At 42.6% G+C, this 17536-nt stretch overlaps 1 protein-coding gene across 26 annotated transcripts in view; it reads left to right on the forward strand.

Moving 5' to 3' along the window:
• Positions 1–17536, forward strand: part of KIF1B (kinesin family member 1B) — a 136724-nt gene that overhangs the window by 42721 nt on the left and 76467 nt on the right. For 13 of the 26 annotated variants that reach the window (XM_060758908.2, XM_060758911.2, XM_060758913.2 and 10 more), the window contains exons 7-14: positions 518–629; positions 3121–3198; positions 4978–5043; positions 6797–6814; positions 11653–11728; positions 11976–12054; positions 15440–15582; positions 17071–17109. In XM_060758908.2, coding sequence (XP_060614891.2) covers positions 518–629; positions 3121–3198; positions 4978–5043; positions 6797–6814; positions 11653–11728; positions 11976–12054; positions 15440–15582; positions 17071–17109 — 611 coding nt within the window. The remainder of the gene's footprint in view (positions 1–517; positions 630–3120; positions 3199–4977; positions 5044–6796; positions 6815–11652; positions 11729–11975; positions 12055–15439; positions 15583–17070; positions 17110–17536) is intronic. The other 13 variants (XM_060758912.2, XM_060758923.2, XM_060758914.2 and 10 more) reach the window with 3 other exon arrangements.

Here is a 17536-nt window from a genome sequence, read left to right on the forward strand (position 1 = left end):
ACACTATTAGCTTATCTCTTCCATAGGAGGCTTTTCTTTATAGCAAAATAATACGGTTACTCTCTTTACAAAAACATAACACAACATAACACAAAGTTCTTTATCCTTCCTTCTTTGCTTCCACACTGGGCTTCTTTCTCATGCAGCTAAACAGCTTCTCTCTCACAGAGCCTCTTCTCACAACGAACTTACACAGAAGTTTCACACAGTCACTTTTTATACATAACAACCTTCGCTTGTGCTTGGAAAACAGATTAACTTTCATATGGATGTTAACACTGATGTAACACTCTGGAAGATGGCCTTCAACCTGGGGCTTCCTCTCATCGAAGCTTCTCACACCAAGGCCTACTCACACTGAGGCCTACCTCACACTGAGGCCTTCTCCTACTGAGGGCTCTCTCAGATTGAGGCCTTCTCATACTGAAGCCTACTAACACTGAGGCCTTCTCAAAGTGAGGGCTCTTTCAATCTGAGGTGAACTTTTCTCTCTCCTTTTCTTTCCCCGCTTTCAAAGGACGGTGGCCGCAACCAACATGAACGAAACCAGCAGCCGTTCTCATGCTGTGTTTACGATTGTGTTCACGCAAAAGAAGCACGATCCTGAAACTGACCTGTCCACCGAGAAGGTAGGATGCCCTGGGATTGGAGGGGGGGAAATGCCATTTGGTTTTGTTTGTGGACGTCGCATTTTGCTACAATGCTGTCTGTGCAGCGATTTCTGAAACAAGGCAGAACTCAGCCCCCAGTCCCAAGAAACGCTGCTCCTCTCCGCTGCCCTTGTTCCCGCACTTCTTGAGAATGGTTCTAAATTGGGAGCCTGGGGGAGAATGTCAACAATGGCGATGTAAAGAGAGGAGGAAGAACAACTCTAGTGTAATAACATAATGGGAGGCCAAGGAAACCTCCCTCCCTGGGCACAGAAGCCTCAGTGTTTCTGCTTGGCAAGCCTTCACGAATTCCCGCCTCATTAACTCTCTCCTCTTTTGCATCCTCCCCGTAGACCTAGTTTCATTTGGAGGCGGCTGTGAGCGAGGTTTACGATTCTGGAGTGGGATTTGCATGTCAAAAGGGAGTTGGGGGAGACTTTCTGGACTTTGGGGAAAACAAAAGAAAAGGGAAAAATATATATTTTTCTGTATGTGTTGTCCAAGGCTTCCATATGGGTTGCAGTAGTTTTTTCAGTCTGTAAGGCTATGTTCCAGAAGCATTCTCTCCTGACGTTTCTCCCACATCTATAGTAGGCATCCTCAGAGGTTGTGAGGTCTGCTGGAAACTAGGAAAATGGGGTTTATGTATCTGTGGAATAATGTCCAGGGTGGGAGAAAGAACCCTTGTCTGCTGGAGGCAAGTGTGAAGGTTGCATTAGCATTGAATGGCCTTGCAGCTTCAGAGCCCTGCTTCTTCCCAACTGGGGGAATCCTTTGTTGGGAGGTGTTATCTGGCAAGTGAGGTTTATGTATCTGTGGAATAATGTCCAGGGTGGGAGAAAGAACTCTTGTCTGCTGGAGGCAAGTGTGAAGGTTGCATTAGCATTGAATGGCCTTGCAGCTTCAGAGCCCTGCTGCTTCCCAACTGGGGGAATCCTTTGTTGGGAGATGTTATCTGGCAAGTGAGGTTTATGTATCTGTGGAATAATGTCCAGAGTGGGAGAAAGAACCCTTGTCTGCTGAAGGCAAGTGTGAATTTTGCATTAGCGTTGAATGGCCTTGCAGCTTCAGAGCCCTGCTGCTTCCCAACTGGGGGAATCCTTTGTTTAGAGGTGTTATCTGGCAAGTGAGGTTTATGTATCTCTTGAATAATGTTCAGGGTGGGAGAAAGAACTCTTGAATGTTGGAGGCTTGAATGTTGCCACTGGCCACCCTGATTATTATTGAATACCCTTGCAGCTTCAAAGCCTTGCCGCTTCTTGCCTGGGGGAATCCTTTGTTGGAAGGTGTTAGCTGGCCCGAATTGATTCTTGCCTGAAATTCCCCTGTTTTCTGAGTGTTGCTCTTTATTTCCTGTCCTGATTTTAGCGTTTTTTAAAATACTAGGAGCCAGATTTTGTTCCTTTTCACAGTTTCCTCCTTTCTGTTGAAATTGTCCACATGCTTCTTGTGGATGTCAATGGCTTCTCTGTGTAGCCTGACATGGTGGTTGTTTGCATGGTCCAGGATTTGCCGTGTCCAGGCACTCTGCTGTGGCTGACTTCTCTGATTAAATCAGTTTGGTTGAATCGGGGCCAGCTAACACCTCCCAACAAAGGATTCCCCCAGGCTGCAATTAGCCAGGCTTTGAAGCTGCAAGGCTATTCAATGCTAATCAAGGTGGCCAATTGCAACATTCACACCCGCCTCCAGCAGACAAGAGTTCTTTCTCCCACCCTGGACATTATTCCACAGATATATAAACCTCAAAACCAACCAGGCTTTGAAGCTGCAAGGCCATTCAATATTTTTAAATGTAATTTTGATGCTGTTGCTTGTTGCTTATGTTTTGGTTTTATCTTGCCGTAATATGTTGTCCGGGCTTGGCTTCATGTAAGCTGCCCCGAGTCCCCGTTGGGGAGATGGTGTTGGGGGTATAAATAAAGATATTATTATTATTATTATTATTATTATTATTATTATTATTATTATTATTAATCAAGGTGGGCAATTGCAACATTGACACCCGCCTCCAGCAGACAAGAGTTCTTTCTCCCACCCATAAAGATATAAACCCCAAACAAACATCTTCCTTCTTTGGAGGCTTTGAAACAGAGGCTGGATGGCCATCTGTCGGGGGTGCTTTGAATGCAGTTTTCCTGCTTCTTGGCAGGGGGTTGGACTGGATGGCCCATGAGGTCTCAATTCTATGATTCTATGAACCTCTGAGGATGCCTGCCATAGATGTGGGTGAAACGTCAGGAGAGAATGCTGCCGGAACATGGCCAGACAGCATCCTGATGATAAGACTGTGTGAAAAGATATTGTGGGTTTGGCATTTAATAGTAACTGAACATTAACACTTATACTGCAATTTGAAGAGTAAATACGAAGGAACGGGAGGAGAACATCCTTGGGACGTCTGGACCCTTTGGGATCCAGTTCTGGTTTGTTTGACCGTCCTATTTATTTATTTATTTTATTTATTTAGGTGAGCAAGATCAGCCTTGTGGACCTGGCAGGGAGCGAAAGGGCCGACTCGACTGGGGCCAAAGGGACCCGATTAAAGGTAGGTTTCAGTTTCAGTCTCTGGTATTTTTCTGTTAAGAGGACTCAGAAGCCAGTGGTGTGGAAGATCATGTTAGACTCCAGGAGATGTATAGTTCACCTGCAATCAATGAGCACTGTGAAGTCCACCAAAGATGGAATTGGACCAAACCTGGCACCGAGAGACCCATGACCAGCAAAAATATACTGAAGGTCTTTGGTGAAAATTCACCGTGATTTGGGGGAGTTGTAGTTCACCTACATCCAGAGAGCACTGTGAACCCAAACACTGATGGACCTGAACCAAACTTGGCATGCATATCTGATATGTTGAAATTTGATTACTGGAAGGGTTTGGAGGGAACCGACCTTCCTTTCTGGGAGTTGTAATTCACTCACAACCAGAGAAACAATGATCTCCACCGATGATGGATCTGGACCACACTTGGCATGCATATCTGATATGTTGAAATTTGATTACTGGAAGGGTTTGGAGGAAACTGAGCTTCCTTTCTGGGAGTTGTAGTTCACCCACAACTAGAGAAACAATGATCTCCACCGATGATGGACCTGGACCAAACTTGGCACACAAAACCCCCATGGCCAAGTCAACCTACTGGAGGGGTTTAAGGGGACTGACTCACTGTAGTGGGAGTTGTAGTATAGGGGGCTGTTGGGGGGGAATAGACCTTCCTTTCTGGGAGTTGTAGTTCACCCACAACCTGAGAAACGATTACCTCCACCAATGATGGATCTGGACCAAACTTGGCACGCATATCTGATATGTTGAAATTTGATTACTGGAAGGGTTTGGAGGAAACTGAGCTTCCTTTCTGGGAGTTGTAGTTCACCCACAACCAGAGAAACGATGATCTCCACGATGATGGACCTGGACCAAACTTGGCACACAGAACCCCCATGACTAACTCAACCTACTGGAGGGGTTTGAGGGGACTGACTCACTGTAGTGGAAGTTGTAGTTCACCCTGCTGCCAGAGGTCTGGACCAAACTAGGCACACCTTCTTGATATGCCAAAATTTGATTACTGGAGGGTTTTGGGTGGGTGGGGGGTGACCTTCCTTTCTGGGAGTTGTAGTTCACCCACAACCAGAGAAACGATGACCTCCACCGACAATGGACCTGGACCAAACTTGGCACACAGAACCCCCATGACTCACTCAACCTACTGGAAGGGTTTGAGGGGGTAGTTGTAGTTTAGGGGGCTATGGGGGGTGGGATGGACCTTCATTTCTGGGAGTTGTAGTTCACCCACAACCAGAGAAACGATGATCTCCCTGATGATGGATCTGGACAAAACTTGGCACACAGAACCCCCATGACTGACTCAACCTACTGGAGGGGTTTGAGGGGACTTACTCACCATAGTGGAAGTTGTAGTTTACCTTGCAGTCAGAGAGCACACTGAACCCCACCAGTGATGCATCTAGAGCAAACTTGGCCAACATAACAAACTTTAAGTACTGATGGAGTTTCTGGGGTTTAACCTGGCATGGTGGGAGTTGTAGTTCAACCACAACCTTGCCCATTTCGTACAATTAAATAATTGACTTTTTCAAATAACCCAAGATAGTAATAATAATAATAATAATGTTAAGCCCTTACTCTTGGAGCCTCATCCAGAATGAATCAGCAATGTAACGAATCCCCTGGAAAACTCACATCACAGGGATTAGGTTTGGGCCTGCTTTCAGTCCGTAATGCACTCCAGTTGGAATGATTGCTTTTCATAGATGTCCCTATAGATGATACGTAATGGCAAAACTCTTCTTCTCTTCCCAGGAAGGAGCAAATATCAACAAATCCCTCACCACCCTGGGGAAAGTCATTTCCGCCTTGGCCGAAGTGGTAAGTCCAAATGGCTTTGGTTTAGTAACACACTGATAACATGGAAAGAATAGTGTGACAGGATATGAGTGTGTCAGTATATATTATTTTTCCCTAGCTATAGCTCTTGTAAGACCTCTGGTAGGAAGATTTATGTTTTCAAGGTGAACCCAGGCTTGGGAAGCTTGTTGCCCTCCACTGGTGTTGAATTACAGTTCCCATCATCCCTCATGAGTATGGAAATGGTATTCCAGCCACATCCTTAGATTTTATTTATTTGTTTATTTATTTACAACATTTATATGCTGCCCTTCTCACCATGAAGGGGACTCAGAGCGGCTTACAAGAAAAAAAAATATACACACACACACACACACACACACACAATATATATTATATTATTAATTATCAGTATTAAATGTTACTATATTGTACTATACTATTATATTGTCACATTATTAGTAATGTTACATGTAATATAAATGTATAATTATAATATCATATTATTATAGTACAGTATCAGTATTAAATGTTACTATATTATACTACACTATTATATGGTAATAGTATTAGTAATATTACATGTAATATAAATATATAATTATAATATCATATTATTATAGTACAGTACCAGTATTAAATGTTACTATATTGTACTATACCATTATATTGTAATATCATTAGTAATATTACATGTAATATAAATATATAATTATAATATCATATTACTATTATTAGTATTATATTGCATTACATTATAATATTATAAATATTATATGTATATACAATCCATTATATTACATCATATTACATTATATTATTAGCATAGCACAGGAGACAAGGTGGAACAAGATCGTATGTGTTTCCTCCACCAAAGACATCCCAGTGTTTATTTATTTACAGTATTTATATTCCACTCTTCTCACCTCGCAGGGGACTCAGGGCGGATTACAATGTACATATACATGGCAAACATTCAACAACATATATAGACAGACACACTGAGGCTATTTAACATTCCAGCTTTTTCATGAGGGTATTCTGGCCACCAGGGGAGCTGTCGCTTCACCGTCCATTTGTGACAGTGATGAAGTACTTCCTCATTCTTTTGCTTGCTTGCTGGAGATTTTTATGGCGTCGTAAATTAGTTAAGTTAGCCTCCCCGCATACATGGTACCTAAATTTCCTACTTAACAGATGCAACTATCTTTTGGGCTGCAAAGGTTGACAGCGAGCGACACAAATTGGTCGGAAGCTCACTCCGACCCGGGCTGGCTTTGAACTCACGATCTTTCGGTCAGTAGTGATCTTAATGCAGCTGACTCCCAACCCGGTGTTTCCGACTCTCTGCATTGGTGTGGAATTTGCATGACTCCGCCCACTGCTTCCCCCTTAACCCTTTCCTATTCTTTTCTATGGCACACAGTAGATAGAGGAATTGATTCTCAGCAGAACATACTAGAGAGGTTTGGGGAGAATTCACCATGGTTTATAGGAGTTGTAGGTTCTGCGATGTATAGTTCACCTGCAATGTAAGAACTGCACTCTGAATGATGGACCTGGAACTATGTTGCATCCTCTCTCTTCCTTCCAAATTCCTTTCTTTACCATCAGACCATTTTTGCTTCTCGTAAATATTTGGTTTTCAGATCCTGATTTGCTAATGTTGGAAGTATACCTTTGAAGTCGTGAAATCTCGATGAAATATGTGTATTTCTCCTTCTTCTGTCCACTTACCTTCTCTTCTTTCTTTCCTGAATGCGCCCAAATGTAGGATAATTGCACCAGCAAGGTACGACGGGGAAAGTAGAACTAGAACTTAATCTGTAGGCAATGACAGATCATTAGACTGAGAGGCACCAGGAGCAGGGATCCATTGCGTTGGCTTTCCATAAACATTGCATGGAACTGCCGCATATTTTGATTGTGCTTTTCTTGCATGGCAGAGGGTTGGACTAGATGGCCTATGTCAGTGTTTCTCAACCTTCCTAATGCCGCGACCTCTTAATACAGTTCCTAATGTTGTGGTGACCCTCAACTATCACATTATTTATGTTGCTACTTCAGAACTGTTATGAAGCGTCATGTAAATATCTGATATGCAGGATGTATTTTCATTCACAGGTTTTGACACAAATTAATATGCCCAAATTTGAATACTGGGGGCGGGGGGGGGGGGTTGTGGGAGTTGATTTTGTCATTTGGAAGTTGTAGTTGCTGGGATTTCTAGTCCACCTACAATCAAAGAGCATTCTGGACTTCACTAAGAATGGAATTGAACCAAACTTGTCACACAGAACTCCCATGACCAACAGAAAATACTGGAAGGGTTTGGTGGGCATTGACCTTGGGTTTGGGAGATGTAGTCCACCTAAATCCTGAGAGCACTGTGGATCCAAACAATGATGGATCTGGACCAAACTTAACACAAATCCTCAATTTGCCCAAATTTAAACACTGGTGGATTTTGGGGGGAAATATAACTTGACATTTGGGAGTTATAGTTGCTGGGATTTCTAGTTCACCTACAATGAAAGAGAATTCTGAACCCTACCAACGATAGAATTGGGCCAAACTTGGCACACATGCCTTGAAGGGACTCACTGGCACAAGCCTCCTTCCAGCCTCCCACGCTCTCCCTCACCCACTTCGTTTGCTGAGCACGCCTGCTCTCCCTTCCCATCTTGAAGTCTCAGAAACAGCCCTCCACTTGGCTGGCCAATCACAGCGGAGGAGGACTTTGGTGGGGGGACTCCCCATCTGTTACCAAAAAGGAAGAGAAGGACAAGGGAGGCGAAGGGATCTTCAGCCTCCTCTGCCAAAAGGATTCCTAAGACCATCAGAAATATATGTTTTCTGATGGTCTTTGGTGAACCTCCTTAAACCACCTTGCGACCCCTTCAGTGGCCATGACCCCCAGGTTGAGAAACACTGGCCTATGTGATCTCTTCCAATTCTATTATTCTATGATTTCATGAGATGTTATGAGAGGACAGCGGAGTGTTTTTATTGTTGTATGGCGGGGGATAGTAGTGTTTGTGGGGCTTTCTGTCTCACGTGCCACAATCACGTATCCGCTTGCCCATTCTGTTCCTCTCTAAGCTGCCATTTGCATTGGTCTCCTATTCTAGGGACAATGAGCTGGTTAATGTCAGCATGAAATACTCCATGGAGGAGAAAGAAGTTCAGGATCCAAAGGAAAGGCCCAGATTCCTGCTCCTGATGTCACTAACTTGGTTCTTTAGTTTAGAAATAGAGGAGTGAGATGAACATTTCATTACCAATGTCTTCACAGCATTCCTCTCTCCTGCCTTTGGCTTTCAAATAATTTAAACAAGCCCAGCCAGTGGTTTGGTTTGCAGCATCACTCTTGAATCCTTGCAGGAAATATCCATTATATGTGACTGAAATAAGGCACGCAGTTCTGAAACAGCCTTCTCCAGCCAATATTTGGGCACCAGAATGAGAGTACCATATATATTTGAGTATAAGCCTACCTGAATATAAGCCAAGGCACTTAATTTTAATGGGAAAACATATTGACTTGAGTCTAAGCCGAGCGTGGGAAATGCAGCAGCTACTGGTAAATTTCAAAATAAAAATAGATACCAATAAAATCACGTTAATTGAGGCATCAGGAGGTGAAATGTTTTTGAATATTTACCGTATTTTGAAGAAAAACAGTAAACTAGCTCTGTAAGTGGGAAAGTAGGGTCAACAAAAACAATATAGTGTCAACAATAACATAATAATAATAATAATAATAATAATAATAATAATAATAGTATGTTTAGGACATTAAAATCTATATAAATAAAAATGTAATGTTCGTTTGTGGGATTAACATAACTCAAAAATTACTGGACAAATTGACACGAAATTTGGACACAACACACCTAACAGTCCAATGAGTGTCCATCACCCATAAACACACACACGCACACACAAAACCCCAGTGGAACAGGCTTAAAAACCCAAAAATACACCATATGCACTCATATACATATGCACATGCACACATTCATACACACATGTGTATATATATGTATGTATATGTATATATGTACAAACACACACAAATACACACCATATACACACATACATATATATACATACACATTCACACACGTATACATATCCACATACATACATATATACACACAAATATGCATATAGACAAGCACACACATATAAGCAATATGCATGTACACATATAAACACACGAATACACAAATATATACACACACATATATACGCAAAAACACATATCTAAACAAATATATACACACATATATACACCCATATATATATATAAGCAAACACACATATATACAATATATACACATATATACACAATATGCATGTAGACATATAAACACACAAATACACGCTCACATATATATATGCAAACACACATATATACACAGATATATACACACACATACACACAAATATATACACACAAAACACATATACACAGACTGGCAGGGGACAGCTAGTATAAATATAAATACTGATATATAGGTACAAAGGGATTGCATAAGCTTGCAGGGGAAATGCCTATATATCTGTAGGAGTGATAAATATTTCAGGGGAAAATATTTGTTAATCTCTTGCAAGGGCTTCTCTCTCTCCAGTGAATCAGGGAGAATTTGGAAAAGGAAACACAATGTTAAGGGAGGGGAAGAGGAGAGAAAAATGTATCATATATTGCAAGCAATGGCCTCCAGGCTTCGTTGCCTGGCTTGACCCCATTATAATCCTGCTTATCTTCGAGTATATATGGTATCTAGTTCTAGAAGTAACCACCAAGTCCTACTTTACCTTCCCCAGTTTAAAAAATAGACGTAGTCTTGGCCTTTTTTTGTTTTAAGGAGAGAGAAATGGGGTCCTATCAAAGAGCAACTGCTTCCTGTCCTGTATCATCCCAATATCTATGGGATTGTTGGGCCTAGGTGCAATTTCACCTCTGCAAAAAACCTTGGAGATGGCTTCCTAGGCTTTCATTTCATTGCTTTTCATATAAATGGTCCCTAAATCCTTCTGATCGTGCGACCGGGAGGAAGATTACTGGCCAGGTGGGTGGCGTGGGCAGGCCTTTCCATGGCAGGAGTGCTTCTGCGTCTAATTCTGTAAGCAAAACGCTTTCCGTCCTGTTCTGACCCAGCTCTCCGTAATCTTTGTCCAAGTGCTTTTCCATCTGTTTGTCTCGCAGCCCCTTCCATCAGGTTTTTAAAAACTTGAGTGTCCAGCCAGCTCAGATATAACCCCGCTGACGGTGCGCCTTTCCCTTGCTTGCGGAAAATTAACGTCTAAATAAAACAATCCTATTGATCTAATCCTTCTGCCGCATTCCGAACGCGCCTGGCTTAGAGCTTGCGGTAAAGGTCAGGAGCGACTCAAGTCGCGGCAGGAGTCTCAGGATATTAACCGCCTTGTTTTTGCTGAGACGGCCATGTTCTGCTCAGGCTGTACGTCTGTGGACTCTAAATCAGAATAGGCCAAAATAGAAAGAGCAGCAGGTCAGGGGAGGGTGCAATTGTAATGTATTTAAAAGAACACAAACAAAGTTTGAAACTTGGTATTATACTACGAGGGTTGAATAAAACATAATGGCAGTACTGGTATGCAGCAGGTACTGGCTTGTTCAGTAGACTCTCCTCTACAGTTCCATTTTGGCAAGAAGCCTTAGCATTGAATGGTTGTGTTGTTAAAGTGCGAAAAATTGAACCCTGCACAGATGGTCGGTCAATGCGACTTAAGCAATGTGCAGTCGTTGAATTCTTGACAGCAGAAAGTGTCACCTCAACATCTTTAAACTTACTCACCCAATGATGCACAGTACTCACATCAAAACAATCACCATAAACAGTTTGCATTCTTTGATGAATCACCTTTGGGGTGACACCTTTTGCTCCTTGCTTGAGTGGTGATGGCATGATTGTCAGCATAGATTAAAGTCGTTGTCCCTTCTGGCATTAGCTGGTAATTTGTGTAAATGTTAAACATTGATGGTGCAAGCTGGTTTTCCCTGTAGCAGGCAGTAAGAGAACCTAAAGCTTCAGAGAGCTTTTGTTCAACCACTTCAAACTCCCTGCTTGAGTGGTGATGGCAAGATCGTCAGCATAGATGAAATTCTCTGTCCCTTCTGGCATTAGCTGGTCCTTTGTGTAAATGTTAAACATTGATGGTGCAAAGCTAGTTTTCCCTGTAATAGGCAGTAAGAGTACCTAAAGCTTCAGAGAGCTTTTGTTCAACCACTTCAAACTCCCTTCTTGGGTGGTGATGGCACAATCGTCAGCATAGATAAAACTCTCTGTCCCTCCTGGTCAATGAATTTCCATGCTTGCCTGTCCACTCTTGAAATGGGACTGAAGGTGGCTCAGGTTGAGTACAAATACAACTAAAGTACAAAGGTTTCCCATGCTATAGTGCAGGTATATTAAGACATAACTCATAAAAATACAACATGCATTTGAGATATATCTGGGTGGGACGTGTAGACTGCAAGTACAATTTATTTAGTGACCGGATGGTTCATAATGCTCTCAGTCTAAAAGTTGGGGTACACAATGTTATGCAGGTTTTTTCTATGATGCATTCTCTTAAGTGCTAAATCACCTTTTGCAGAGTAAGAAGAAAAAGAAGACGGACTTTATTCCATACAGGGATTCGGTTTTGACCTGGCTGCTTCGGGAAAACCTAGGTAGGCTGATGCAAAGAACACGCTTAATTGTTTTCATCGATTATATATTTCCCCAGATTGCGTTCCACTAAATATAACCTCAAATCAATCCTCTCTTTGACATTATTGGGTTTTAGATGCAGTACTCATTTGAAATGCCTCCCTTAATGTGGATTCTTGTGGATTCCTGATGCATTTGTTCATTAGGACTTTAGGAAGCCAAGGCTAAAGCATTGTGTTTAACATTGAACCTGCTTCTCCTCTATAGGTGGCAATTCAAGAACTGCAATGGTGGCTGCTTTGAGTCCAGCGGACATAAACTATGACGAAACTTTAAGCACTTTAAGGTAATGAGAATGACGCAAACGTTTTGGCATTTTCTCTTTCTCGTAAAGATGGTGGCTGAAGAACGAATTGGGAAACAGATTCAGATTTCCCCTTGTGAAGAAATATAATATGCAGATTTGATAAATGTGGATTTAATATGTAGGATGTGAATGAACTGAATGAAAGGAACGAATGAATGAGAACTAATAATTTAGGAGACACCATTCTGAAGATTAAGGCCTTCGATGAGTAAATCCTTAACTACCTGCTTGATGAGTTGTAATTAAAACCTGCTAATGAGAACTGAAATGGCTGAAACTGTGATAAGAACTGTGACAGTGTATTGTTGAAGGCTTTCATGGCCGGAATCACTGGGTTGTTGTAGGTTTTCCAGGCTATATGGCCATGTTCTAGAGGCATTTTCTCCTGATGTTTCGCCTGCATCTATGGAAAGACCAGGGTGGGACAAAGGACTCTTCTCCACACTCACATGTCGTGGACTCCAGCAGACAAAAGTCCTTTGTCCCACCCTGGTCTTTCCACAGATATATAAACCCATTTTTCTACTTCCAACAGACCTCACTACCTCTGAGGATGCTTGCCATAGATGCAGGCGAAACGTCAGGAGAAAATGCCTCTAGAACATAGCCCGGAAAACCTATAATAACCCAACTGTGACAGTGATAAGAGAAATGTTCACATCTGTCAACATTTGCTGACCAGTAACCGGGTTAACTTTTGGAGAAAAACAACATGTTTACATTATCGGAGTTAATGGCTGTTTAAGTTAAGGAAATGTTTACAAGGTTCCTTACACTAAGAAGGAAGTCAACACAAGGCTCCTTACGTTTACCAACACCAATTATGCGAAGTCAGCATTTGCCAGGAACTGAGATGAAACCAGGATGTTTCAGGCTGGAAAAACATCTAACGTTCACAACACCAGCAAGATATATTGTTATATAAGAGACCTTATTACATTCCAAAATTGTGGCAGACAGTGATTAAAGGAATGTTTACATCTGTTTGCATCTGTCAACATTTGCTGACCAGAAACCCGATTAACTTTTGGAGGAAAACAAAATGTTTACATTATCAGAGACAATGACTCTTTAAGTAAATGTTTACAAGGTTCCTTACGTTAAGAAGGAAGTCAACATAAGGCTCCTTACGTTTGCCAGGAACTGAGATGAAGCTAGGGTGTTTCAGGCTAGAAAAATATCTATCATTCACAACACCAGCTATATAAGAGACTGCATTACATTCCAAAATTGTGACAAACAGCTGTGCTGTTCACCCACCTGCTCTGCTCCATGGGAAGGAGAGAGATGGTGTACCTTTGGGAGTGTCAGATCAGCTTATGGGGAAGCAAGATTCTGGACACTTGCCTCCTTTTCTCAAAGGAAGAGAAAGGAGGGCGACTTTTGGGTTATGATACATTTGTTGCAGGGAGTCTGTTTCTTCCGTAGAGAAATCAGGGGACTGATCCTTGGCATTGTTCTTAGGGAAAGAGGAAACACTTTATTTTCTTCTTACTAGTGCAATTAAACTCTACCTTCATCCCTCTGATCCCCTGCCAGATACAATACATTGCCTTCTCATCCAGTGTTTTTAAAATTTTAATCCTTGCTATCAGTCTTGCCCACTGCGATTTATTTTCTTGTTTAATTATTGTGGTTTTTATATTGTTGATGTTTATTTATATTGTGTTTTTTTATTTATATATATTTTACTGCCGTTGTATGTTGTTTATTTGCATTGTTGTATTGTTGGGCTTGGCCTCACGTAAGCTGCCCCGAGTCCACTTGGGGATATGGTGGCGGGGTATAAATAAAGTTTGATGATGATGATGATGATGATGATGGCATTTTGGAAGTTTTGGAACTGTGTGTTGACAGGCTGCAGGGAAAGCAGGGTCTGGCCTAAGCAGGTGTCTCTTCAAGGAAGGAGAGAGGAAATGGTGATGTTTGCATGATGCTGAATGAATGTGTATATGTGTAATGTGAATGCTGAGTAAAAATGTAATTCCCCTTTGTTTGTTAGCCAATGTTGAGGTAATACTAATACTAATAATAATAATAATAACTTTATTTATACCCCGCCACCATCTCCCCAAGTGACTCGGAGCAGCTTACATGAGGCCAAGCCCAACAACTCATCAAAAACAAGAAGCAATAATAAAACAACAAGCAAGAAACAAAATAAACAATACAATTAATATAACTCACAAATAGACAATAACACACAAGAATTTAAAAACCTATGGATGGGCCAGATGTAATAGTTAAAACTTTAAAAATAAATGCTGGACAGAGGATGTATCTATTAGGAGGGTTTTAAATCAAAAGTAAAGAGCAATCCAACGGGTAATTAAAGTGCTTCTCAGAGTATTTGCAGGGTATTGTTTCCTTTATTCAGGGAAGGCACACTGGAACAGCCATGCTTTCAGGCTCCTCCTAAAGACTGCCAATGTGGGGGCTTGTCTGATATCCTTGGGGAGTGAGTTCCAGAGTCAAGGGGCCACCATGGAGAAGGCCCTCTCCCTCGTCCCCACCAATCGCGGCTGCGAGGGAGTTGGGAGTGAGAGCAGGGCCTCTCCAGATGATCGAAGCGATCGTGTGGGTTCGTACACAGAAATGCGGTCACGCAGGTAGGCGGGTCCCAAACCGTTCAGGGCTTTGTAGGTCAGAACCTGCACCTTGAATTGGGATCGGAAAATGAACGGCAGCCAATTGAGCTCCTTAAACAGGGGGGTTGATGGCTCTCTGTAAGTCGCCCCAGTAAGTAACATGGCTGCCGCCTGCTGGACCAATGGAAATTTCCAAGCCGTCTTCAAGGACAGCCCCACGTAGAGTGAATTACAGTAGTCCAATCTGGAGGTGACTAAGGCGTGGACCACCCTGGCCAGATCAGACTTCACGAGGTACGGTCGCAGCTGGCGCAAGAGTCTTAGTTGTGCGAAGGCCCCCCCAGCCACCGCCGACGCCTGAGCTTCAAGCGTTAGCAATGAGTCTAGGAGGACACCCAAGCTGCGGACCTGAGCCTTCAGGAGGAGTGCAACCCCATCAAGCACAGGTTGCCACCCTATACCCCGATCCAGCTTACAGTCGACCAGGAGGACCTCTGTTGCGTAATTGGTGTTGGGAAACGTAAGGAGCCTTGTGTTGGCTTCCTTCTTAACATAAGGAACCTTGTAAACATTACTTTAATTTTAAGAGCAAATGTCTCTGATAACGTAAACATATTGTTTGTGGATTCAATGTAGTTACACACAATCTGTTTGTCCATTGTTGTTCTTTGTGGGAAAGTGGGAAAGCTGTGATACCTTTTCTCTTACTGGAAATTTGCAATAAAAAGAAGTTATTAAAATTATTTATAACATCCTTGTGTCCTTTCTCTCTCCAGATACGCCGACCGGGCAAAGCAGATCAAATGCAATGCTGTTATCAATGAGGACCCCAATGCCAAATTAGTGCGGGAGCTGAAGGAGGAAGTCACCCGGCTCAAGGACCTTCTCCGTGCTCAAGGGCTTGGCGATATTATCGACAGTAAGTAGATTAAACCCCGTCGTGTCTTGGCCTTGGTGGCGGAGATAAATGTCTTACCCTGGCTTCAGAGCTGAGCGAAAAACCAGGCTCTTGGGCAGATTTGAAGGCGTGAGAGAAAAAGAGAGAGAGGCAGAAATGGATTAAGCCACAGTTTGTGGTATCGGAATCCCTGCCAAATTCAAGTAGCTTTGCACCCTGGTGGACTACCAGTACGGATATGTAGTTTCTATTTTAAAAAGCACTCCGGGTGGGTAAACATGGGTGGAAAGCACCGTGTAATATGATAGCTGTATTAGCTGGATTCTTGGAGAAGTTGTGTCTATTTGGAGAAAGCTGTGGTTTTGGCTATATCGTGGGAAAATTATTGTTGGACTACAGGTCCCATATTATGCCAGCCAGCATGGCCAATGTGCCAGCTGCAAAAATAATTTGGGAGAAGGGGACGGAAGGCCCTTCCTGTTGCACTCGAGGCCTGGAACCACCTAGCCATACTCAAATATTATCCATTGTTCTTTAACCTGACTGCTCAAAGGCCTGGTCCCACAACCACAATTATACCTTCTTTCTGAAGATGAGGAGGGATGACAATGATTTAATTTCCCCGGGAAGTGTATTCCACATGCGGGGGGCTACCACTGAGAAGGCCCTGTCCCTTGTCCCCGCCAAACGTGTTTGAGACAATGGCAGGGCCGAGAGCAGGGCCTCCACAGAGGATCTTAAGCTCCGAGGTGGGACGTAGAAGGAGATATGTTCGGACAGGTACGCTGGACAGGAACCGTATAGGGTAACACCTGCGTAACACCTGCGAGAAGTGAGGGAACACTGTACTGTCAAGTTGGCAAAACAAAACATACATACAATATAAGTTAACAATTATGCACATTTGCAAACAGTTAGTGGAAGTTTGTAAGGTTGCTATTTCCAACAGTGCTCCCTCACTTATCGCGGGTGTTATGTTCCAGGACCACCCGCAACAAGTGAAAATCCGCAAAGTAGGGATGCTGTATTGATTTTAATATTATTTTAATATCTATACATTATTTTAATATCATCTTAGCACAGCAGAGGACCACTGTAAAATTGTAAATATAACTGCCTTTCTTATATAGTGTGCTTTTTTTATATATGTTAATACATTCTGAATTGTCTGAAACGAAGAGTGAATTTTGGATTGAATTTGGCCACCACATTCCTGCCTTAATCATTGTTTTTGAAAGAGTGCCATTTGTATGCACGGTGCGCCTTTGCCCTGAAAAGAACAGCCGGATGAAAGAAAGAGACTCCCTCATTCGGGACAAACAGGATTTGATCTGCAGTGTTGTGATTTGTTCAATCTACTTGTGTACAGTTGAGAATCTGATTTTTTAGGGGGGGGGGGGGGGAATTGTATCCAGAGTGAGGACTTTTCTTCCCTTCCTCTCTCAACTATTGATCCTGAACATTTTTTGCCCTTCTTATACCTTCCTTCTTTAAACTTCCTCCTTCAAGTTGACCCCTTCGAGGATTTCCCGGAAAGTGGAGGCAAATGTGTGTATTGGGGGGTCGCTTGTAGCCCTTTTCACGTCGCCTTCTGCTGGGTCAGCTTTTCAAGCGGAGCTTTTCATGCCTTTTCCTTGAAGCGAAATATCAGACAGAGCCTTCTGTTCAAGCTTTGGGGGGTCCAAGAAAGTTCCATAAAGCCTAATCCACTCGAGAGGTTTTGTTGGCCGGGCTTTAGCACAGCTGGCCAATCACCAACAATTATAAGATTACCAACCGAAAAGTTTCCAGTTCAAAACCCTGGGTCAGCATGAGCATCCGATTGTGAACCCAGTTCACTGTTTACCTAAGCAGTAATTAGCTGTAATTAGAGAAATTAGGTATCACTAAGCAGGGGAGGTATTTTATGACACCATAAAAAAGTCAGAAAATGCCAGCGGCAAAAGGAAGGAGGAAGTCCTGATGGCTTTTCATC

The sequence above is a fragment of the Anolis sagrei genome, chromosome 13, assembly GCF_037176765.1.
Source record: "Anolis sagrei isolate rAnoSag1 chromosome 13, rAnoSag1.mat, whole genome shotgun sequence".
NCBI classification, from domain to species: Eukaryota; Metazoa; Chordata; class Lepidosauria; order Squamata; family Dactyloidae; genus Anolis; species Anolis sagrei.